Genomic DNA, 24,972 nt, shown 5'->3' with positions numbered 1-24,972 from the left:
CTACACTTTCAGAATTTGTAAGATGTTTTTGTAATAATAAAAACAAACGATAAAGCCTTCATAATTCATAAAGGTAATGTTAACTGCTATTATCTCATAGAACAAAACGTTTAAGATCTCCTAAGCCTGTGTTCACCTCAGACATTATTTTCGCCGTTAATTCCAAAACCCTATGGTAATTTATTTCAGGGTTTTAGGAGTACAAGCTGGCCTGCTCTATTGCATCTTATGTAAGGGGCGCGTTCGACATTGCAGCAGACTTTAAAGGAGAGTTGGGACTGAATGATCTACACCCTAAATAACTATTCAATATTTTTGTCGATCAGTCAGTCACAATTTACCCATAATACATCAAGGTTGATGCTCTCGGGCACCAATCATTTCAAGAAATTTGAGATTCCCTCCCAAAATATAAATACCCCAAAATATTTTGATACATTGAAACAACATGTGGGAGATTTTCAAAAGTGTGTGAGTGTGAGGGCACAGACCATAGTTTCAGTCAGTGTTTCCCCTGGGACTGGTGGTGAACATGTATAAAAGAGCTTTTGTCACCAAAAGTCCAGTGCAGAGTATGTGAGGTGTTTGCTGTGCAAGTGTATTTGTGTGAGAGCAATCATTTTAAGGGCTGTCTTGAAGATAATTGTTTGGTGATCAATTGTACTAAAAATGTAGGCCGTGTTGAGCTTGATCATCAGTGTTAGTTTATTAAAGTTTGATTGCTATCTATATTAAACCATTTTTTCTCTCTTTTATCTCCCCATTGTTTTGTAGCGACCTTTAACCTAACACCTAGTGACCTTGTCAAGAGGTTCAGACCTCTTGGTGTAGCAGTTAAGGTGTTGGCTTGACAGTTACTTGACCTGGGTTTGAGTCCCGGTTGGTGCTACCCCCTGAATTCACTACATTAGTGTCAGAAGCAGGATGGTGCCTCTGACATCATTAGAGAGGCTTGTTCACGAGAAGGATTTGGTATAGAGAAGAGTGGGGACATGTTCTGCCAAAGGAAGGCGGTAATGTTTTTAATGTAACCTTTATTTAACTAAGCAAGTCAGTTAAGAACAAATTCTTATTTACAATGACGGCCTACCCCGGCCAAACCTAGGCGACGCTGGGCCAATTGTGTGCCGCCCTATAGGACTCCCAATCACGGCCGGATGCGATACACTGAGATGCAGTGCCTTAGACCGCTGCTCCACTCAGGAGCCCGAGTAATGTAGCAACCTTAACCCAAAACATATGGACCTCATCATGAGGTCAGGACCTTTTGGTTTAAAAGGTTAAGGTGTTAGCTTGAGAGTTGCCGGACCTGGGTTTGAATAATACCGGGGCTACCCCCAAATTTGCTGCAGTATTATTAGCTACCCTCACAAAAAAGATTGCAGTCAGGGTCCTGCAATTACTGCGTCCAAAATAATGTTTTTTTACTGCCGTAATTTTGCAGTATAACTGCAGTTACAGTGCAGTATGACTGCACTTCAACTGCAGTGCACTGCAGTTATTCTGCAATAACTGCATCCAAAAGACCAGTTACTGCACCTTTACTGCTGTTTCAAAACTGAAATATTTTTTTAAGGGTATAGCAAAGATGTTTTATAACTAACCAAAGATAGCCTGTCGTTTCCAATGGGAACAAATTAGATCCTATTGGCGCGTTCTAGCATATATTTGCATATTTCCCGTTAGGGAACGCCTACTCTGTGAAGTGCGCGTGTGGAATAACTAAGTTCGCCCTTGCACTCCTAAACAATGCAATTTTTTTTTTTTACTTTGGCAAAGTGTAACATCTCCAAAACTTTCTCCACTTTGTAACAGATTTTAGTTTTGGGGTAACAGAAAACTGTATTGAGATCAAACGTTTAGTTGGCAGGGCCTAGTGGTTAGAGTGTTGGGCCAGGAACCGAAAGGCTGCTGGATCAAATCCTTGAGCTAACAAGGTAAGAATCTGTCCTTCTGCCCCTGAACAAGGCAGTTAACCCACTGTTCCCCAGTAGGCTGTCATTGTATATAAGAATTTTTTCATAACTGATTTGCCTAGTTAAATAAAGGTAACACAAATAATTAATCAATGAGAAAATTTGCATAATGTTGACCAAAATCCTTTTCGCTCCATCTTCTCATACTGTCGGCCATCGTGCTTCCTCTCATCACCAAATTTGGTAGTGAGTATAAATGTCAACCGGATGCTTACATTTTTACGTCCGGTGAAATATCTGGCTCATTGTTCTGTGGGCGTAGTCTATCATCACCAGCAGATGGCAATGTCAGGCACAGTACATTGCTGATACACCTTTATAAGGCGAAGTGAAATAAGTGAAATAAATGTACATGCATTTTCTTTATTTTCAAGAGAATCTGTGTTTTGAGGTGAAATATGCAATTCATATTTCAATAAATGTAACCTATATGTAGAAGTAGTCCTAATTGTATTCCCATCCAACATCTGCATTGTAGGTTTATCAATTGTATTCTCTACTTTTGTTTGATATCGCCTGATTCTACTATTTTATAAGATTTATCTTGTAAAATAATGTTAATGCGCCACTTGGTATTTATTCCTTCTCTTGCCTCGGAGGGATGCTCAACGAAGACACTGACCAATCAGCTCTCGAGAAGGTGGGTTACCTACAGCAGAAAGTTGCAGAGCGACATCACTGTTGGAGCACGGTTGCTTCGGTTTGACAGCACAGGGCGACACTTTTGAACACCCCTCAAAAAAACGACATTTTCAGAGCTATTAAAAGAAGCAGGTGTGTACAAGTCAGCTGTACAACATCTTCCAAAATATTCAGAGATGTTGGCGTGCACGGAGATGATCACCATGTGCCTTCAGTCGGCAAAACAGAAGCATCTTCGCGCTCAGCAGCAGCCACTGCGTAGCCACGTTAATGGACTTCCAATTTTCAAAGATGTAAGTAATCAAGTCTTAAGTAATCACGTCTTCGCGCTGATTGTTTCTGATAGCAGTGCGCGGACCTATCAAGAAATTGAAATTATTTATTTAGCTATGAATGGTGTATATTCATTTAGGCTACAAGCATCTATATTTAGAAAGAAGGTAGCTAAATATTTATAGTTGCCCATTTCACATACACAATACAGAGCAATATTGTAAGCATGCATAACAACTATTGGGAATAATTGAACTGTGTATGTGTGCGTGCGTGTGTGTGTGAGAGAGAGAGAGACTGTGTGTGTGTTTGAGGGATATAGGGAGAGGTACAGCTGCTGCCTCTGCATGATAAATTAAGCCTTCTCAGCTGGAGTGATTTTGAGACTGCTGTGGGGACCCCCCCCCCCCCCCCTCCCAACACACACACACACACACACACACACACACACACACACACACACACACACACACACACACACACACACACACACACACACACACACACACACACTGTGGTAGGACAGAAAAGACTTGAGGCCAGTGTGTACAGTACAGTACTTTGCTGCAGAGATACTAGTGGTGCGCGGGTCAGCTGTTTGTTCACCCGCATCCGCCTGCATTTGCTAATAACCCACCCGCAACCCCGACTATATGTGATAAAGGGAAAATATGAGGCCCGCACCCGACCCCAACCCGCTAATATAGAAAATAAGCTGAAGGCCACAGTCAGACAATTTTTCGACAGGGGGTGCAGGATTTTTTGTTGTTGCCTGATTTAGATGTGTTTCTGCTTATACTGTAATTTCCAACATTTTGGTAAGCTATTTGTTAGTCAACTTGTCTATAATTATATACTTGCAGCTTCTCTTCTGTCAATATATGTTGCCCTAGAACAGCATTTCCCAAACTCGGTCCTGACCCAGAAGACTAAATAAACCCTTGTTCAACAGAATAATGGCATCAATTGATAGAACGAATGCTTCAATCAAATATGCTTCTTTAGGAACCGGGGATAAAATGCACTAATTAAAACAACAAACTGTGAAAATGTCCAAATGACATCAGTTTGACCCGGTGGTAAGGAAATAGAAAGCTGTGAAAACGACCCAACATGTTTCTAAGATTTCAGTTTGGCTTGGATGTATATTTTATGTGGTTAAAATACTATCAGCTTTTATGTTGCTGATAAAATCATCTCTACAGACGGTATCTAACTGCACATTCACATTCTCTCAAGATGCTGGAATAAATAAATCATATTTCTCCACTCCTGTTCCTGTGTCAAAATGTTGCCTACATTTGGTGTATCATATCACTGCAGTAACTGCTTAATTCTGCAGGAGTTCATATTAAGGCTATATGAGAAGTTATAGGACTACATTCGGTGTCCAGATTTCAGTTTCCATTTAACCCATCTGAACAGTAGGCTACAGTTCCCTGACGTGCCATAGGCCTATTTGAACTCCTCTTCTTGTGACTGTCGAATTTGTATATCACCTCACAATCGTAACACAACAAAGCTATCATCCTCTTTTACCACTTCACCAAAACCTTCCCAAACCTTAGGCTACTTTTCTGTCCCTACCTACACTTTAACTCTCCATTTTGCAGCTTTTCTCTTATTGAATTAATCTCTGACATTGTCCTTTTTGCCTCCATGGATCAATCAATCAACCCACCCTCCACCCACCCACCCTTCATCCACATAATATTTCATAACCCTAAACCCACCCGCCCTGCGGATATAACCGCGGGGAATGAGGGTTATGAGTCAACCCACCCATCACTACCAATGTGTACAGTGCGTTGCTACAGAGACCTGCAAGCTAACCCATTTCTCTAGTCCCTACCCATCACACCCAGGTTGGTTGTCATTAGTGATGAGGGGGAAAAAATCGACAGGTACATATCAGGATATTATTTTTGACAATATTGCAATATTATTTTTGTACTAGTCGGCTGTACCTGCACCAAAACTCCAGTATTTGTCCATCTATAGCTTGTTCTCCATCTGCTTTTTAAATGGTGAGCCAACATGTTTTTAGCTCTTATTCCCATGACTGATTAAAACTTGTTTTCTCATGGCTCTCTCTTGACTCTACAGCAGACATAGTGAGCGATATGATTGTAACATTGAATCACAATAAATTCTCAGTGTGTGTAGTATCTTTTAGGTTTTACACACAACATTCGGAAAGTATTCAGACCCCTTGACTTTTTCCACATTTTGTAATGTTACAGATTTATCCTAAAATTGATTAAATCGTTTTTTCCCCCACCAATCTACAGACAATACCTCATAATGACAAAGCAAAAACATGATTTTATAAATTTTTGCAAATGTATTAAAAATAAAAACTGAAATATCACATTTACTTAAGTATTCAGACCCTTTTACTCAGTACTTTGTTGAAGCACATTTGGCAGCGATTACAGCCTCAAATCTTCTTGGGAATGAGGCTACAAGCTTGGTACACCTGTATTTGGGGAGTTTCTTCCATTCTTCTCTGCAGATCCTATCAAGCTCTGTCAGGTTGGATGGGGAGCGTCGCTGCACAGAAAGGTTCAGGTCTCTCCAGAGATGTTCGATCGGGTTCAAGTCCGGGCTCTCGCTGGGCCACTCAAGGACATTCAGAGACTTGTCACGAAGCCACTCCTGCGTTGTCTTGGTTGTGTGCTTAGGATCGTTGTCCTGTTGGAAGGTGAACCTTCACCCCAGTCTGAGGTCCTGAGCACTCTGGAGGAGGTTTTCATCAAGGATCTCTGCATTTTGCTCCTTTCATCTTTCCCTCGATCCTGACTAGTCTCCCAGCCCATGCTGCTGAAAAACATCCCCACAGCATGATGCTGCAACCACCATGCTTCACCGTAGGGATGGTGCCAGGTTTCTTCCAGATGTGATGCTTGGCATTCTGGCCAAAGAGTTCAATCTTGGTTTCATCAGACCAGAGAATATTGTTTCTCATGCTCTGAGAGTCCTTTAGGTGCCTTTTGTAAAACTCCAAGCAGGCTGTCATGTGCCTTTTACTGAGGAGTTGCTTCCATCTAGCCACTCTACAATAAAGGCCTGATTGGTGGAGTGCTGCACAGATGGTTGTCCTTCTGGAAGGTTCTCACATCTCCACAGAGGAACTCAGGAGCTCTGTCAGAGTGACCATCAGGTTCTTGGTCACCTCCCTGGCCAAGGCCATTCCCCGATTGCTCAGTTTGGCTGGGCGGCCAGCTCTAGGAAGAGTCTTGGTGGTTCCAAACTTATTCCATTTAAGACTTATGGAGGCCACTGTGTTCTTTCCAAATCATGCCCAATCAATTGAATTTACCACAGGTAGACTCTGATCAAGTTGTAGAAACATCTCAAGGATGATCAATGGAAACAGAATGCATCTGAGCTCAATTTCGAGTCTCACAGCAAAGGGTCTGAATACGTATGTAAATAAAGTACAGTTAAAGTTGGAAGTTTACATACACCTTAGCCAAATACATTTTAACTCAGTTTTTCACAATTCCTGACATTTAATCCCAGGAAAAATTCTGTGCTTTGGGTCAGTTAGGATCACCATTTTATTTTAAGAATGTGAAATGTCAGAATAATAGTTGCGAGAATGATTTATTTCAGCTTTTATTTCTTTCATCACATTCCCAGTGGGTCAGAAGTTTACATACAATCAGTATTTGGTAGCATTCCTTTAAATTGTTTAACTTCGGTCAAACGTTTCAGGTAGCCTTCCACAAGCTTCCCACAATAAGTTGGGTGAATTTTGGCCCATTCCTCCTGACAGAGCAGGTGTAACTGAGTCAAGTTTGTAGGCCTCTTTGCTCGCACACGCTTTTTCAGTTCTATGGGATTAAGGTCAGGGCTTTGTGATGGCCACTCCAATAATTTGACTTTGTTGTCCTTAAGCCATTTTGCCACAACTTTGGAAGTATGCTTGGGGTCATTGTCCATTTGGAAGACCCATTTGCGACCAAGCTTTAACTTCCTGACTGATGTCTTGAGTTGTTGCTTCAATATATCCACATCATTTTCCTGCCTCATGATAGCTGTAGCTCCTGTAGCAAAGCACCCCCACAACATGATGCTGCCACCCCCCGTGCTTCACGGTTGGGATGGTGTTCTTCGACTTGCAAGCCTCGCCCTTTTTCCTCCAAACATAACAATGGTCAATATGGCCAAACAGTTCTTTGTTTGTTTCATCAGACTAGAGGACATTTGTCCAAAAAGTACGATCTTTGTCCCCATGTGCAGTTGCAAACCGTAGTCTGGCTTTTTTATGGCGGTTTTGGAGCAGTGACTTCTTCCTTGCTGAGCGGCCTTTCAGGTTATGTCGATATAGGACTCATTTTACTGTGGATATAGATACTTTTGTACCTGTTTCCTCCAGAATCTTCACAAGGTCCTTTGCTGTTGTTCTGGGATTGATTTGCACTTTTCGCACCAAATTACATTCATCTCTATGAGACAGAACGCGTCTCCTTCCTGAGCGGTATGACGGCAGCGTGGTCCCATGGTGTTTATACTTGCGTACTATCGTTTGTACAGATGAACGTGGTACCTTTAGGCGTTTCGAAATTGCTCCCAAGGATGAACCAGACTTGTGGAGGTCTAAAACAAATTCTGAGGTCTTGGCTGATTTCCTTTGATTTTCCCATGATGTCAAGCAAGAGTCTGAGTTTGAAGGTAGGCATTGTAATACATCCACAGGTACACCTCCAATTAACTCAAATTATGTAAATTAGCCTGTCGGAAGCTTCTAAAGCCATGACATACTTTTCTGGAATTTTCCAAGCTGTTTAAAGACACAGTCAACTTAGTGTTTGTAAACTTCTGACCTACTGGAATTGTGATACAGTGAAATAATCTGTCTGTAAACAATTTGTTGGAAAAATTACTTGCCAAAACTATAGTTTGTTAACAAGAAATTTGTGGGGTGGTTGAAAAACGAGTTTTAGTGACTCCAACCTTAGTGTATGTAAACTTCCCACTTCAACTGTATTTCAGTTTTTTTTTAATTATAAATTCGTAGAAATTTATAAAAAACAGTTTTTCGCTTTGCCATTATGGGCTATTGTGAGTAGATTGATGACGGACATTTTTATTTAATCAATTTTAGAATAAGGCTGTAACGTAACGAAATGTGGAAAAAGGGAAGGGGTCTGAATACTTTCCGAATATATGTTGTTTGTTGAAGGATCACTGCTTCCATTGAGTGTCAACACCTATGACAATCCCTTTGTACCTACTGTAGGCATGCATGAAAAGCTGTTTCAGGCAGAGCTTGACACAATCAGAGATTTGAAGCAATTATGGAAAAGCACCCTTGAAAGACTTCTGTTTACATCGGCTTGTAGAGTAACCTTGAGTACTAACACACTGAAGCTCGTGTTTTCTATTGTGTCGGTTGTACTGCATTGTTGGTTGGTTGGTTTTATTTGTTTGTTTGTTTCAGGATCATTACAGTGAGTCAGCATCTGTTCATTTGTGGATATCTCATTGATATACTGTAACACACTGACGTTCTGAGGTTTCTAACGTCTAGTTTTTATTGGATTCCTTGTTAGTTTCTTTGTTTGTTTCATCACAGTGACTTGGGATCGGTTCATCGTGGATCATATCTTATTTATGTGACAGCGGCAATGCACTAACCTCAGGGAGAATAATGCATGCAGATAGATAAAAATCTATTACCTTTGCCATCATCTCCTTGTTTAAATTGCAGCTCAGAAGATAGATTTATCGAGATGCATGCACTCCTGAGTCCTACCTGACAATACATACTGATGAACTTAATGAATGGGAAATAGATTTTCTATCACCCTCGAGAGATTAACAACCCAAACAGGGTGAGAGAATGTTTGGCTAATTAATTAGGTTGATACGTGGGTGAGCTGATATGAATATATTACAAGTCTAAATCGTTCTGAGATATTTTGCCCTTGGAAATGTGTCATCTTATATGGCATTAGAAAATGTTAGCCTGTAACGAAGCCAAGGTTTATAAGTGGGTGAGCGAGCTACAATATGAAGTATTACAGTAACAAGCTAAATAGTTTCAAGATATGCTGGCATATACTGTATTTTTCCCTTGGCAACATACAAAAGTCACAGTCTATGATAGCAATTTGAATTCATGGGAGTGCGAAACTGTGCATAATGAAATTCTTGTTTGTTATCTGAACACAATGCTGCAGGCCAGAGATAATCACGGTCTAAACTCCAATCAGAACACAACGCTGCAGGCCAGACATAATCACGGTCTAAACTCCAATCAGAACACAACGCTGCAGGCCAGAGATAATCACGGTCTAACCTCCAATCAGAACACAACGCTGTAGGCCAGAGATAATCACGGTCTAACCTCCAATCTGAACACAATGCTGCAGGCCAGACATAATCACGGTCTAAACTCCAATCAGAACACAGTAGGATACGCCCTCAGATCTCAACTGCTTAAATTAAGCAGAAGTAGATGGAGAAGGATTACGCTTCAAAAGATTTCTCATCTGAAGGTTGCTCTCTTCTTCATTGACTGTGCATAGAATATGGGAGGTGTGTGTTTCCTTCCACTGAAAAACAATATGAGACAGTGAAGGTGATTATCCTCAGTTACTTGGGCAACTATATAGACTCTTACAACCTGAGGTCTGACCTGATGCCAGTCTCCTCCTCCTAACCTGAGGCCAGTCTCCTTCTCCTAACCTGAGGCCAGTGTCCTTCTCCCAATCCTTCTCCTTATAGAAAACCGTGTCAAAAGGACACGGTTCTTATTGGTTAACACCTGCTGACGTGCCATCTGAAACAGAGACGCTCCGGGAAGCAAGGATGACCTTTATCTGCACATTGTAAATGATGCATTATCCTCTCAGAACACTGGAGTAAAATACGGGGCCGTGCAACTTAGACAATCTCAGAGCTGTCTAGGAGCAAATGCCAAGTAGATCATGTTTAGACAGATAGTAGAATGTGTGGGGCCAGTTATATTTAATAGGCTTCTTTCATACATTTTCTTTCAATCCTGAGGTAGTAGACAGGAAAGAGCATTTCAGCTGACGGCAATATACACGTGTTCCTTTCACTATCAAGTTTTCATTGAAGTGTAAAAAATATGTCTTCAGATCCCAATTCCTTGTGTCATCTTTCATTCAGACAAGCAAAAAGGATCATGGGAATGTATTTCGATCATAGTAAACACAAGAGCATGACTTATCGGCCAGTCAAATCTGATCAAACCAAATTTCATTTTTCAGATGCGCCGAATACAACCGGTGTAGACCTTAACAGGAAATGCTTACTTACAAGCCCTTAATAATAAAGATCTCCACAGATCGGTGTCCCACCCTCGGGATCGTTGAGCAAATGTGCGCTAATCTGATTAGCATGATGTTTTAACTAAGGAATGAACAGTGATGCCGAAACGTTGGTAAATACCCATTAAAATGCTGGGAGTTTATACATGGAGTGTGCGACTTCTTTATTTTGATAGTTTATAGTTGTAAGTAACAAGAACATTTTCCCAGGACATAGACAAATCTTCTGTGGGCAGAAAGCTTAAATTCTTGTTAATCTAACTGCACTGTCCAATTTACAGTAGCTACTACAGTGAAAACATACCATGCTATTGTTTGAGGAGAGTGCACAGTTATGTACTTGAAAATGTATATATAGACCAATTAGTCATATTTGGGCAGCATTACTTGATACAACATTTTGAACAGAAATGTTCATTGGATCAGTCTAACATTTTTAACGTACACTGCTGCCATCTAGTGGCCATAATATAAATTACACCTAGTCCTAAGTCAGATAATGGCCTTTCTCTTGCATTTCAAAGATGATGGAACAAAAAAATACAAAAAAACATATTTTTTTCTTTGTATTATCTTTTACCAGATCTAATGTGTTTTCCTACATTTAATTTCACATTTCCACAAACTTCAAAGTGTTTCCTTTCAAATGGTATCAAGAATATGCATTTTAGGTGAAAATTGAAAAAAAGGCGTCTGATCCTTAAGAGGTTTTAACCAACAATGCAGGTTTAAGAAAATAGAGTTAAGAAAATATTTTCTAAATAAACTAAAAGTAAAAAATTAAATTAAAAAGTAACACAATAACGAGGCAATATACAGGGAGTACCGGTACCGAGTCAATGTGTGGGGGTACAGGTTAGTCGAGGTAATTTGTACATGTAGGTAGGGGTAAAGTGATAAGATAATTAACAGCGAGTAGTAACAGTGTAAAAACAAAGGGGGGGGGGGGGGGGGGGGGGGGGGGGGGCAGCTCTAGTCTTTAGCTCGGTGAGAATGTTTCCTGTAATCCATGGCTTCTGGATTGGATATGTACGTATGGTCACTGAGGGAACGACATCGTCGATGTACTTATTGATGAAGCCGTTGACTGAGGTGGTATACTCCTCTAGGCCATTGGATGAATCCAAGAACATGTTCCCGGCTGTGCTAGCAAAACAGTCCTGTAGTTTAGCACCCACGTCATCTGACCACTTCCGTATTGAGCGAGTCACTGGTACTTCCTGTTTTTTGTTTTTGCTTGTAACTAGAATTATGGTCAGATTTGCCCAAGGGAGTGTGAGGGAGAGCTTTGTATGCGTCTCTGTGTGTGGAGTAAAGGTGGTCTAAAGTGTTTTCCTCTGGTTGCACATGTGAGATGCTGGTGTAAATTAGGTAAAACTGATTTAAGTTTGCCTGCATTACAGTGCCGCTTCTGAATGAGCATTTTCTTGTTTGCTTATGGCCTTATACAGCTCATTGAGTGCAGTCTTAGTGCCAGCATCGGTTTGTGGTGGTAAATAGACGGCTATGAAAAATATAGATGAAAACCCTCTTGGTAGATAGTGTGGTCTACAGCTTATCATGAGGTACTCTACCTCAGGCGAGCATTACCTTGAGACTTGTTTAATATTAGAGATCGCGCACCAGCTGTTATTGACAAACACCACCACCCCTCATCTTACCGCACGTAGCTGTTCTGTCCTGCCGATGCACGGAAAACCCTGCCAACTGCCACGACACTGTGAAACATAAGATATTACAGTTTTTAATGTCCCGTTGGTAGGATAGTCTCGAACGGATCTCATCCAGTTTATTTTTCAGTGATTGCATGTTGGCTAATAGAACGGATGGTAGATGCGGGTTACACACTCGCGACCACGACGGAAGCCCGAGAGGCAGCCCCCTATTTTTTGGGGGGCGGGGAGCACATGGGGTGGTTGGCGGAGCCATGGTTTGAACCAGAGGCAACTCCCCGTACTCACCGCGGGGAGCGTGTGACCGGGCAGGCACCATGTTTTGCGGTGATACGCACTGTGTCGCTGGAGGTTCCCAGTCCGGAGCCTCCAGCGACGGTTCCCAGTCCGGAGCCTCCAGCGACGGTTCCCAGTCCGGAGCCTCCAGCGACGGTTCCCAGTCCGGAGCCCTCTGCGTCGATCTACGGTCCGGAGTCCCCGGCAACGATCCACGGTCCGGAGCTTCCAGCGAAGATTCCCGCACCAGAGGTGCCACCAAAGTTGGCGGAGCGGGGTCTGCGTCACGCACCGGAGCTGCCACCGAGGGTAGATGCCCACCCGGACCCTCCCCTATAGGTTCAGGTTTGCGGCCAGAGTCCGCACCTTTGAGGGGGGGGGGGGGGGTACTGTCACGCCCTGACCTTAGAGATCCTTTTAATTCTATATTTGGCTAGGTCAGGGTGTGACTAGGGTGGGCAATCTATGTTTTCTATTTCTTTGTTGGCCGGGTATGGTTCCCAATCAGAGGCAGCTGTCTATCGTTGTCTCTGATTGGGGATCATACTCGTTTGTATTTGTTGTTTTTTCGGTGTTCATTTAATAAAGTAAGATGTACGCCTACCACGCTGCACCTTGGTCCACTCATTCCAGCAACGAGTGTAACACAATGGTAAAATGTTTGATCAAATTTTCACCTGATATGATCACTTTGCCTACTATTAATTATTGCCTAATTTTCACCTGACATGATCACTTTGCCAAATTTATATTATTATGCCTAATATGTTGGCATGAATATATCTATATATTTTTTAACCAATTCTGATGGTTGTAAAAAGTGGATATTCTTTGATAATATTATCATTATATCAACACACTCCCGTTTAAGAACTCTAAATCGCTTTGGCACAGCAAGCATCAAGTCACTTGCTGATAATGTTGCATTAAATGTTTGAAAGGTCTATCATTTTCATCGAAAACAATTAAAGTTAACATGAACATCTAAAAGCCTTCAATTGACAAATTTTTATAGGCATACCCAATTTAGGCTTTTTTTTTACAAAGTCATATTTGGCTCCAAAGAAATAACTTGAAGTAGCATGATATGGGTTAATTAAGTAATTAAAAGAAAAATATGTGATTATTTAGTAGCCCAGTGGTTATAAGCATGGCTATTTGGGCATATCATGTGAAATCAGGCCTCATGTGAAATCATTGTCAAAAGCGCAAGAGAAACCGTTGCATGTACAGATGTCGGATCTTAATTTGAGCCAGTTTGCTACAGCAGGATTTTAATCCTGAAGCAACAGGAAATGTGAATTATTATGTGGATTATAGTTCATGGACATTTTTGTAGGGGTTGACACATTTGACACAAGTCGGAAATTACAAACTTCAGAAGCCTTTTTAAACCTCAAATACACTACACATTTTAAATGTCCTGCATTTCAGGAAACCTCTCCTGCAACAGTGGCGCAGGAACCACTGACTTTAAAAAAAATGATCAAGTCACTTGCTGTTAACTCTTAACTGGTTAGGACAGCTCACGAGAGCTCTGTCGACAAGGTGTGACTATTATGCCTGTCGACAAGGTGTGACTATAAAAGCTATGTCATGCATAGCTTTTATTTCTACCCATAGGAGTAGAATGTCTCTACTCTCAGCACTTATGATCAATTGTCTACTCTGAGGCGCTTTGTGGACACAGCCCCTGATGTCTAAGGCCATTAGTCTTCACTTATCCCAAGTGATGGAGAAATCTGATTTTAAGGATGAGCAATTGCTTGCCAAATGTAATGGATTGAGTTAGTTTTGATTTGTTCACAGGGTAATCCTATGAGTATGACTAAATGCCTAGACAAGTGGATGTACACATTTCTCTGTATGCTTGTTTCCTTGTTATAGTACCTCATTCAAAAAGGATTGGAATAGTGTGCCTAATAGTGTGCCTAAATGCTCTATGGGCATAAAAGATGACCACAGCTCCTGGGAACTGTCTTTTGATGAATTACCCTGATTTGAAATAGCTTTTAGAGAAAGCCTATTGTGACGCTTTGTTAAAAGCTCTACCTAAAATGTTTCCCTTTTTATTTCAGATTTTCCGCCGTGCTGACAAGAATGGTGAGTATACAACAACTCTACTTGTCAAGCGATGATTCATTTTGTCTCATGTGAATGTGGCGTTTTCTTTCACCCTATTCCATTTCTAAAATATCGTCCTCACACAGGATACCATTTATGGGGGAATATGCAGTTGTTATTATGTTTTGTTCAATCAAAGAGCCAAATGAGGCTCACTTGTTTCCTTCATGCGAGTCAAGTGAGGCTTTTCTCTCTTCACACTTCAGTGCGTCCCACTTTCTTTGCCCCATTAAAACCTTGGCAAGGAGGAGGAATATTGCTTTGACTGCAGAAAATGTTTCTTGGAAACAATGTAGGCTACAGTAGCTTACTGTCAGACGTTCAGTTGAGTCTGTACAGAAACCAATCAATTGGAATGGAAGTCTATTCTCATGATGTCATTTGAATAAAGGTTTTGATTTCATATGTAGAGCCAACTTCTCTCCATGAAATACTGATTGGTGAACAATTACTGGTAATCCAATCAAAGCTAGTCCAATCATAGATAGTCCATTCATAACACAGGAGTGTTTCCTGGCCAGGTCACATGATCAGGGAAAAAACTTCTGGGCTCTATCTCAATTTGTCTATCCACGATTCCTCCCATCCTATCTCCTAACCTCCTTCTCAGCCATTTAACATTACATACATTTAAGTCATTTAGCAGACGCTCTTATCCACAGCGATTTACAAATTGGAAAGTTCATACATATTGGAAAAGAAGGTTCAAGGTCCCTCCCGTCGAACCTTCTTCTTCAATATGTTTTGAAACTTGATAGTTTGGTCTGGGATGCTATTGAATATATTGATGCTGCCGTATTAACTGTAGTAAATGGGCAATGAATATTGGTTAAAGGGGCAATCTGGGATTGGTACATACAGTACCAGTCAAAAGTTTGGACACACATACTCATTCAAGAGTCTTGCTTTATTTTGACTATTTTCTGCATTATAGAATACTAGTGAAAACATCAAAACTATGAAATAACACATGGAATCATGTAGTAACCAAAAAAGTGTTAAACAAATCAAAATATATTTTATATTTGAGATTCTTCAAAGTAGCCACCCTTTACCTTGATGACAGCGTTGCACACTTTTGTCATTCTCTCAACCAGCTTTTCCAACTGTCTTGAAGGAGTTCCCACATATGCTGAGCACTTGTTGGATACATGTCCTTCACTCTGTGGTCCAACTCATCCCAAACCATCTCAATTGGGTTGAGTTCGGGTGATTGTGGAGGCCAGGCCATGTGATGCAGCACTCCATCACTCTCCTTATTGGTCAAATAGCCCTTACACAGCCTGGAGGTTGAAAAACAAATGATAGAGGGACTAAGTGCAAACCAGATGGGATGGCGTATCACTGCAGAATGCTGTGGTAGCCATGCTGGTTAAGTGTGCCTTGAATTCTAAATAAATCACTGACAGTATCTCCAGCAAAGCACCCCAACACCATCACACCTCCTCTTCCATGTTTCATGGTGGAAACCACACATGTGGAGATCATCAGCTCACCTACTCTGTGTCTCACAAATACACTGCGGTTGGAACCAAAAATCTCACATTTGGACTCATCAGACCAAAAGACCGATTTCCACCAGTCTAATGTCCATTGCTCGTGTTTCTTGGCCCTTGCACATCTCTTCTTCTTATTGGTGCCCTTTTGTACTGGTTTCTTTGCAGCAATTTGACCATGAAGGCCTAACTTACGCAGTCTTCTCTGAACAGTTGATGTTGAGATGTGTCTGTTACTTGAACTATGTGAGCATTTATTTGGGCTGCAATTTCTGAGGCTGGGAACTCTATTGAACTTATCCTCTGCAGCAGAGGTAACTCTGGGTCTTCCTTTCCTGTGGCGGTCCTCATGAGAGCCAGTTTCATTATAGTGCTTGATAGTTTTTGCAACTGCACAAGTTCTTGAAATTTTCCATATTGACTGGCCTTCATGTCTTAAAGTAATAATGGACTGTCGCTTCCCTTTGCTTATTTGAGCTGTTCTTGCCATAATATGGACTTGGTCTTTTACCAAATAGGGCTATCTTCTGTATACCACCCCTACCTGTCACGATCGTCGAAATAACATTCGGACCAAGGCGCAGCGTGACATGGGTTCCACATCTTTTTATTCGTGAACCGCACAAAACAATAAAAAAAGCAAACGATACATGAAGCTATGGAGTGCTCACAGGCATCTACACATAAACAAGATCCCACAAAAACCAGTGGGGAAATGGCTGCCTAAATATGATCCCCAATCAGAGACAACACTAAACAGCTGCCTCTGATTGGGAACCATACCAGGCCAACATAGAAATAAAACAACCTAGATTACCCACTTTAGTCACACCCCGACCTAACCAAAATAGAGAATAAAAAGGCTCTCTATGGTCAGGGCGTGACACTACTTTGTCACAACACAACGGATTGGCTCAAATGCATTAAGAAGGAAATAAATTCCACTATTTAACTTTTAACAAGGTACACCTGTTAATTGAAATGCATTCCAGGTGACTACCTCATGAAGCTGGTTGAGAGAATGCTAAGAGTGCAAAGCTGTCATCAAGGCAAAGGGTGGCTACTTTGAAGAATCTCAAATATAAAATATATTTTGATTTGTTAGTATGTTTGAGTGCACATTTAGACCACTGCTTCAATAATTTGCTCGTAACACTTACATTTCACTCAGAATGCCGAATATTCAATCAATTAATGACATTTATTTTATAACGTCCTTTTCACATCAGCAGTTGTCACAAAGTGCTATACAGAAACCCAGCCTAAAACCCGAAAGAGAAAGCAATGCAGATGCAGAAGCATAGTGGCTAGGAAATACTCCCTAGAAGGCAGGAACCTAGGAAGAAACCTAGAAAGGAACCAGGCTCGAGGAGTGGCAAGTTCTCTTCTGGCTGTGCAGGGTGGAGATTTGTCTGTTCAAGTGAGTGTCGTCGAAATGTATCATTATTTCTCACTGTCAGAGGATGAATGTCTTATGGACTCTGCAACAGTGGCACTCCCTGCTTGGCCTTGAAGACTGTTGTCTGTAGGAGTATGCTGAAGTTACACCTAGATGCTGATCAGGTGTCAGTTTTAACATTTTAGGATTGGGGTGGGGAAGCTGCTCCTAGATCAGTACGTAGGGGAAACTTCACACCCGAAGCGTTGACTGTATGTCTCCCATAGGTTTTATTACATAACACAATCAGCTGTGTCAACTAATAGCGGTCATCCGCCTATTCAATTGGTTGTCTTTTCATCAATAAAATTACAACAACATGTCACTCTGGAAGTCCTTATGAAGACTTTCCCTCACATCTCCGAACATAGCAATTATGTAATATAATGAGACATGAGTAAATTGACGAGTAAATTGAATGGTGGGAGGAATGAGTCAGGACAATATTATTCGAAAGCTAATTCTCTGCTATGCCACATGTGCCTGCTCTGCAAAATGACATCTTATTTCTTTGGCCAGATTTACCAGTCCACCAGATGCTAACCTCAACTCGATCTCTGTCTCTGTCTCTCTCCCCTTCTCTCTCTCGCTCTCTCCCCTTCCTACTTTCTCTCTCTCTCTCCATTCACCTTTTCTCTCCCTTTCGCTCCCTCTCTCTCTTATCCCCCTCTTTCTTCGTCTCTTTCCTCAGTTGACAGACTTTCAGCGAGGCTTACTGGTACTGTTGTTGGGCACGCTTTGTGGGCATCTGTTGATGTAATCTGACAGGGCAGATTGGAGGGAGGGTGAATGTATGGCCGTTGGAAAGTAGCGAGAGGAGGAGAGTGGCCAGGCTTGATAGGCATCGTTCTGACTAAGATGGAGCTTGAGTCACTCCCTGATTAGCTGGAGGCTAAAATGACAGGACAGTTAAATCATAGCTCATGTAGGACCAGGATTCTTTCCTAACCATATTTAGGGCCAGGAGGTTTTCCTAACCGTGGTCAGGTCATCATGTATACTGTAGGTTTCATAAATTGACAAGCAGGGCACTGTTAATTTAAGCACAATCAAGCCATGACAGGTGTAATATTATCATCTTACAATGAGTGTTACACAATGTTCCAAAGGCCTTGTGTTTGTTCCTGTATCACTGATGTAATTAAATATAATGAAAGTTTAAATGGTGCCAAGTCAGAGTAAGAGAGTATGAACTGCATAGAATACAGTGAAAGCTAAGGCAATGATCTACAGATCCAGTCACAAGGGATTGCTGTCTTCTGTCAAGTAAGGTACATTCCTATTGAGGACTTTCATCCCACAACAGGCGACTCAATCGCTTTTCCTTCATTCTGATACATCAGTAATAATGGATGAAATAAGCCGTAGTCATGGCAATAATATGCTCCTCTAGGTCGTCCTGGAACGACCTAGAAGAGCAACACATTTTAGTAAGCCATTTTAACTCAGAACTGTCAGAGAAGTGAACAAGCTCCCAGTAGTCACCATTAGGCTGCCAAAAAGCAAGGCATCAAATCTGGTGGCTTGACAGCGAAACCTGGGAGGTCTCCAATCCCCTCATCGAAGTGAAAGAAGGTCAGAGTCAGATGATGAAGGCACATCTATATTATCTACAACAACATGTACGAGAACAAGCTCTCCTAGAACAACATGTACTAGAACAAGCTCTCCTAGAACAACTTGTACAAGAACAACATGTACTAGAATAACATCTCCTAGAATAACTTGTACAAGAACAACATGTACTAGAATAACATCTCCTAGAATAACATGTAATAGAACAACATGTACTAGAATAACATCTCCTAGAATAACATGTAATAGAACAACATGTACTAGAACATCATCTCCTAGAATAACATATCCTAGACTAACATGTACTAGAACAACATCTCCTAGAACAACATCTCCTAGAATAACATGTACAAGAACAACATGTACTAGAATAACATCTCCTAGAACAACTTGTACAAGAACAACATGTACTAGAATAACATCTCCTAGAACATCATCTCCTAGAATAACATATCCTAGACTAACATGTACTAGAACAACATCTCCTAGAACAACATCTCCTAGAATAACATGTACTAGAATAACATCTCCTAGAATAACATCTCCTAGAATAACATCTCCTAGAATAACATCTCCTAGAACAACATCTCCTAGAACAACATCTCCTAGAACAACATGTACTAGAACAACATCTTCTAGAACAACATGTCCTAGAATAACATATCCTAGAATAACATGTAATAGAACAACATGTACTAGAACAACATCTCCTAGAATAACATGTACTGGAACAACATCTCCTAGAATAACATCTCCTAGAATAACATCTCCTAGAACAACATCTCCTAGAACAACATCTCCTAGAACAACATCTCCTAGAACAACATCTCCTAGAACAACATGTACTGGAACAACGTACTGGAACTGGAACAACATGTACGAGAATAACATCTCCTAGAATAACATCTCCTAGAATAACATGTACTGGAACAACATGTACTAGAACAACGTCTCCTAGAACAACATGTACTAGAACAACATGTACTAGAACAACATCTCCTAGAACAACATGTACTAGAACAACATGTACTAGAACAACATCTCCTAGAACAACATGTACTAGAACAACATGTACTAGAACAACATCTCCTAGAACAACATGTACTAGAACAACATGTACTAGAACAACATCTCATAGAACAACATGTACTAGAACAACATCTCCTAGAATAACATGTACTAGAACAACATCTCATAGAACAACATCTCATAGAACAACATGTACTGGAACAACATCTCCTAGAACAACATCTCCTAGAACAACATCTCCTAGAACAACATCTCCTAGAACAACATCTCCTAGAACAACATCTCCTAGAACAACATGTACTAGAACAACATGTACTAGAACAACATCTCCTAGAACAACATCTCCTAGAACAACATGTACTAGAACAACATCTCCTAGAACAACATGTACTAGAACAACATCTCCTAGAATAACATCTCCTAGAATAACATCTCATAGAACAACATGTACTGGAACAACATGTACTGGAACAACATGTACTGGAACTGGAACAACATATAGTGGAACAACATATAGTGGAACAACATGTACTGGAACCGGAACAACATGTACTGGAACCGGAACAACATGTACTGGAACTGGAACAACATATAGTGGAACAACATGTGCTGGAACTGGAACAATATATAGTGGAACAACATGTACTGGAACAACATGTGCTGGAACCGGAACAACATGTACTGGAACTGGAACAATATATAGTGGAACAACATGTACTGGAACAACATGTGCTAGATTAAGTGTGTTTCCTCTTATTTGATCCTGTTTTTGAAACCTAGCCACCTGTGATTGACATTTTGAGAAGAAAAATAACTATTAAAGAGTGCAGACAGCCTCCCATTGTTTTCTAGATCAAGCATCACAATGTTGTACCATATTTCCTGCGTATCTACTTCGTATTATAACCCTTTGCCTGTTCTTCTTACTGCTGATCTGCACAAAGCCACTGACTGCATCAGATAGGACCGCGTTGAACAAAGAACCTTTTCATTATGTAAAAATGTCCCTCTTTCTATTACCACAACGAAGTTGTAAGCGATGACTTTGGATCTGTTTGATGCAGCTTGTATAAGTATATTAGCCATTTGGTTGGGTCGTAGTTAGCTATTTCAGGTGAAAGGAGGTCGCAGTAAAGGCCTTGCATCGTCCTCCCAGCCAGCGCATTACAAATTCAGAACAGCCATGATGAGGTCTGAGACGGAGCCCGGCCAAACAGATGGTCCTCAAATTTGCCCTTGAAATGAGGCGAATGAACTGGCTGGAACTTCTGGCATATTGAATTATATTCATTGTTACCTTGTCGTGTGCAATTTGGCCAGATTGGCCTAATTATTTGGGCAGTTTGCTGGAAAGCAGCTCTGACTGAGTTCTTTTTGATTGTTTGGATCATAGACATAGAATGATTCTGACTTCTATGGTTTGGGTATGGTTTGCCCTTTCAAATTTTGAGTCACAAATGGCACCCTATTTCCTATATAGTGCACTACTTTTGACCAGAGCATTATAGGCCCTGGTCAAACGTAGTGGACTATATAGGGAACCGGGTGCCATTTGGTACATTACCAAAGTGTTATAAATCTGCTGATGACTTCCTTCTGTCCTTTAGCACGCCAGGTCTGGCTAACCGGCTGATGGCTCCAACATTTGTCTGTCTAGTTCTCCTGCCAAGCGACAGATTGACACCAGGAACATGTTTGTCACAAATCAGACAGCTAAGGGCACTAAGGCAGCTAAGGGCACTAAGGCAGCTAAGGGCACTAAGGCAGCTAAGGGCACTAAGGCAGCTAAGGGCACTAATGCAGCTAAGGGCACTAAGACAGCTAAGGGCACTAATGCAGCTAAGGGCACTAAGGCAGCTAAGGGCACTAAGGCAGCTAAGGGCACTAAGGCAGCTAAGGGCACTAAGGCAGCTAAGGGCACTAAGGCAGCTAAGGGCACTAAGGCAGCTAAGGGCACTAAGGCAGCTAAGGGCACTAAGGCAGCTAAGGGCACTAAGGCAGCTAAGGGCACTAAGGCAGCTAAGGGCACTAAGGCAGCTAAGGGCACTAAGGCAGCTAAGGGCACTAAGGCAGCTAAGGGCACTAAGGCAGCTAAGGGCACTAAGGCAGCTAAGGGCACTAAGGCAGCTAAGGGCACTAAGGCAGCTAAGGGCACTAAGGCAGCTAAGGGCACTAAGGCAGCTAAGGGCACTAAGGCAGCTAAGGGCACTAAGGCAGCTAAGGGCACTAAGGCAGCTAAGGGCACTAAGGCAGCTAAGGGCACTAAGGCAGCTAAGGGCACTAAGGCAGCTAAGGGCACTAAGGCAGCTAAGGGCACTAAGGCAGCTAAGGGCACTAAGGCAGCTAAGGGCACTAAGGCAGCTAAGGGCACTAAGGCAGCTAAGGGCACTAAGGCAGCTAAGGGCACTAAGCTCTTCCTGTGCCTCCTGCTACTGCTTAGTACGAAACGTAACAAACATCAACAACTGCCACTTGTGGTTGTATTCAGCAAAGTCATTGGATGCGTCCCAAATGGCACCCTATTCTCTCTATAGTGCACTACTTTTTACCAGTGCCCATATGACTGGGTGCCATTTGGGACAAAGCAATTGAAGCTATGATGTAGGCCAGTTGTATTTCTTCCAGACCTGGGTTGAAATAGTATTTGTTTTATATCAAATACTTTATTAAGCTGCTCTTGATTGAGCTTGCATGTATGGAACCAATGGGAACCCAAACCATCTGGCTCTCAAGGCAGGCCCATTTAATCAGTCAAAGTATTTGAAAGACAGCAAATACTATTTGAACCCTGGTTTGATTTCCTTTGGCCATGTGTCTCAGTCAAGGATGCACAGTAAACTGTGGTCTTGTTTGTCTTTTCAGATGACGGAAAACTGTCGTTTGATGAGTTCAATGCTTATTTTGCCGACGGGATTCTCACCACTGAGGAGCTGCAGGAGCTCTTCTACTCCATAGATGGAAGGCAGAATAAGTATGTTCCCTCTCTGCAACATGCATGGTTTGTAACATGGTTTGTAACATGGTTTGTAACATGGTTTGTAACATTGATTAGATTAAAGGAACACATAGCACAGGTACATTTACAATTCCTGAACATGCAGACTCCTTGTATGCTCGACCAAGTGTTTTGCAGAACTAAGCAACAACAGAGTTGATGGTGGATAATCAGAACCAATATGATATTGTGTCATTTACCATGCATAGACCACATCAGATTTTTTTATGCTGTGTTCTACTTCACACGGCACTTACAATCCTTTTTTTGCATTCAAAGAAATCCCTCACTTGGTAATGACAACATATTAAAGACTGTTGAGCATCAGCGTCATACCGCTACAACAACAGAGACAGTTGTTGTTGCTATATGTTGTAGTATACAAATTCAAATGTGTTACAATAATCGATACATAAGTAGCTAAAGCTAGTTAAGGGGAAGTACAGGATTTTACAACTTGATGTTAAATGTCCCCTCACCCTGAAAGAAGTCTATGGGCCAGTAGAAACGTTATTCCATTCACTTCTATTGATTGTTAACTTGTGGTGGCTAAAGTTAGCGGAAGTTTTTTAAAGACAACTGAACCATCAATTACAGTTTCTCCTGGCCTACAGAGTAGTTTTAGGGTGAGGAACCATCTAATATCAAGTTATAAATCCTGAACTGCCCCTTTTAAAGCCTTTCTCTCCTGAAGTGGCAAAAGTTTAACGTTCCATTGTTTAAGCCTGTTGACTTGATTGCCTTTGGCAGAATGGAAATGTAGATTCATTGAGCACTTAACAACTTGCTCCCCCAACGTGAACAATTTCCCTTTATAACATTTAAAGTCCAAGCAAGCCCTTTTTATGGAGATTAGCTTGTCCGTCAAAGTCCCTGCAGCTTAGATGAACAAATAGAGAAACACACACAGAGCACTCCCCGCAAACGCCGCAGGCCAGGATTCTCCCAGACTTCTCTCAAAGTAATGAACACTTCTGAACATTCTGTTCAATTTTGGGATTATGTTAATGCTTATGTTAATGAACACACAGCTGGAATACCAAGGACATCTTCCCGCCACAGTGAAGATCAGTGTTACTCTTCTAGTGAAAACACATTAGCAGCTACAAGCTAATTCCCCTTGAAGTGACAAAGGGCATTGCAGCTTTCAAAAGGGCAGATTTTAGCATCAACCATGATAAATTACAGCGGAAGGAAATAGGTGCAATGCAGGTTGCACATTCCAATTACACAAGTCATTAACCAGGTTTACTTTTGCTCTTCATTTGGCCGTCCAAGCCGAGCCAATAAAAGGCTAGCAAATGCCAGCAGGGAAGATGCTTTTATAGGTGCATATATTAAGCTAATACTTAATGACAGCATGTTAAGTGGTTGTCTTTTAGGCGGTCGTTTCTGCCCAGCCATCCATTTCAGCCTAGAGAATTCTGTCTTGAATAGTTCAAATATTGTTCAACGATGTTGGCTGCAATTAACATGGAAATTGCATTTCCAGAGAGGGGTTCACATTCCTTTAATCAAAGCCTGTAGGCTTCAATCAGACACTATGAGTGAAAAAGTGTGAGGTGAATTAATTGTATTCCTATGATGAACAAGGATTCTGTTTTTCCAAGATGATTAGGAAGAAAGCATTGTAATTGGCACATTTGATCTAACTTTTATTGAGCTTATTAATTCCTGAAAGTTTTACAGTACATGGGGTTTATGGCACCCGACGTGCTTCCATGACTTAAATGATTCAATTAACTCTCTTTTCTTTCCCCTCTTTTTCTTTTCTGCTACATTGTAGCAACCTAGACACCGACAAGCTTTCAGGTGAGTGTTGGGGCTACTGTCTGTGTTAATGTGGCCTATCCTTTCTTCACATTAACCCTGCAATCTCCCCAACGTGCTTCCAGTTAAGCATTGGTCTCACCTGTGGAGCTTTTGTGCTCAACCATGCTATGTCAGTATCTTATTGTTGTGATAGGCTGTCAAAACATTAGCATAATCTTCCTCGTTATCGTCATCACATCACCATTCCCATATTCATCATCGCCGATCATCATCTGTTATTATCAGTCTGGGTATAAACTGTAACATGACAGCCATCTAGGTCTCCAGCTTTTGGAGGTGAGTGGCAGATGGTCTGGAAAGTCAATGAATAGTACAAAGACATGTAAACACTCACT

The 24,972-nt window shown here is 41.4% G+C and overlaps 1 protein-coding gene across 2 annotated transcripts in view; it reads left to right on the top strand.

Moving 5' to 3' along the window:
* Positions 1-2,588: 2,588 nt before the first annotated feature.
* The window catches only part of necab3 (N-terminal EF-hand calcium binding protein 3), a 57,292-nt gene continuing 34,908 nt past the window's right edge, over positions 2,589-24,972 (top strand). Inside the window, exons 1-4 of one of the 2 annotated variants that reach the window (XM_055869726.1) lie at positions 2,589-2,911; positions 14,226-14,250; positions 22,672-22,780; positions 24,591-24,616. In XM_055869726.1, coding sequence (XP_055725701.1) covers positions 2,795-2,911; positions 14,226-14,250; positions 22,672-22,780; positions 24,591-24,616 — 277 coding nt within the window. In that variant the 5' untranslated portion in view covers positions 2,589-2,794. The remainder of the gene's footprint in view (positions 2,912-14,225; positions 14,251-22,671; positions 22,781-24,590; positions 24,617-24,972) is intronic. The other variant, XM_055869725.1, reaches the window with a different exon arrangement.

Source organism: Salvelinus fontinalis, chromosome 18 (genome assembly GCF_029448725.1).
Source record: "Salvelinus fontinalis isolate EN_2023a chromosome 18, ASM2944872v1, whole genome shotgun sequence".
Classification (NCBI taxonomy): domain Eukaryota; kingdom Metazoa; phylum Chordata; class Actinopteri; order Salmoniformes; family Salmonidae; genus Salvelinus; species Salvelinus fontinalis.
Note: the sequence above shows the minus strand (reverse complement) of the source record. Positions and strands in the feature narration are given on the sequence as shown.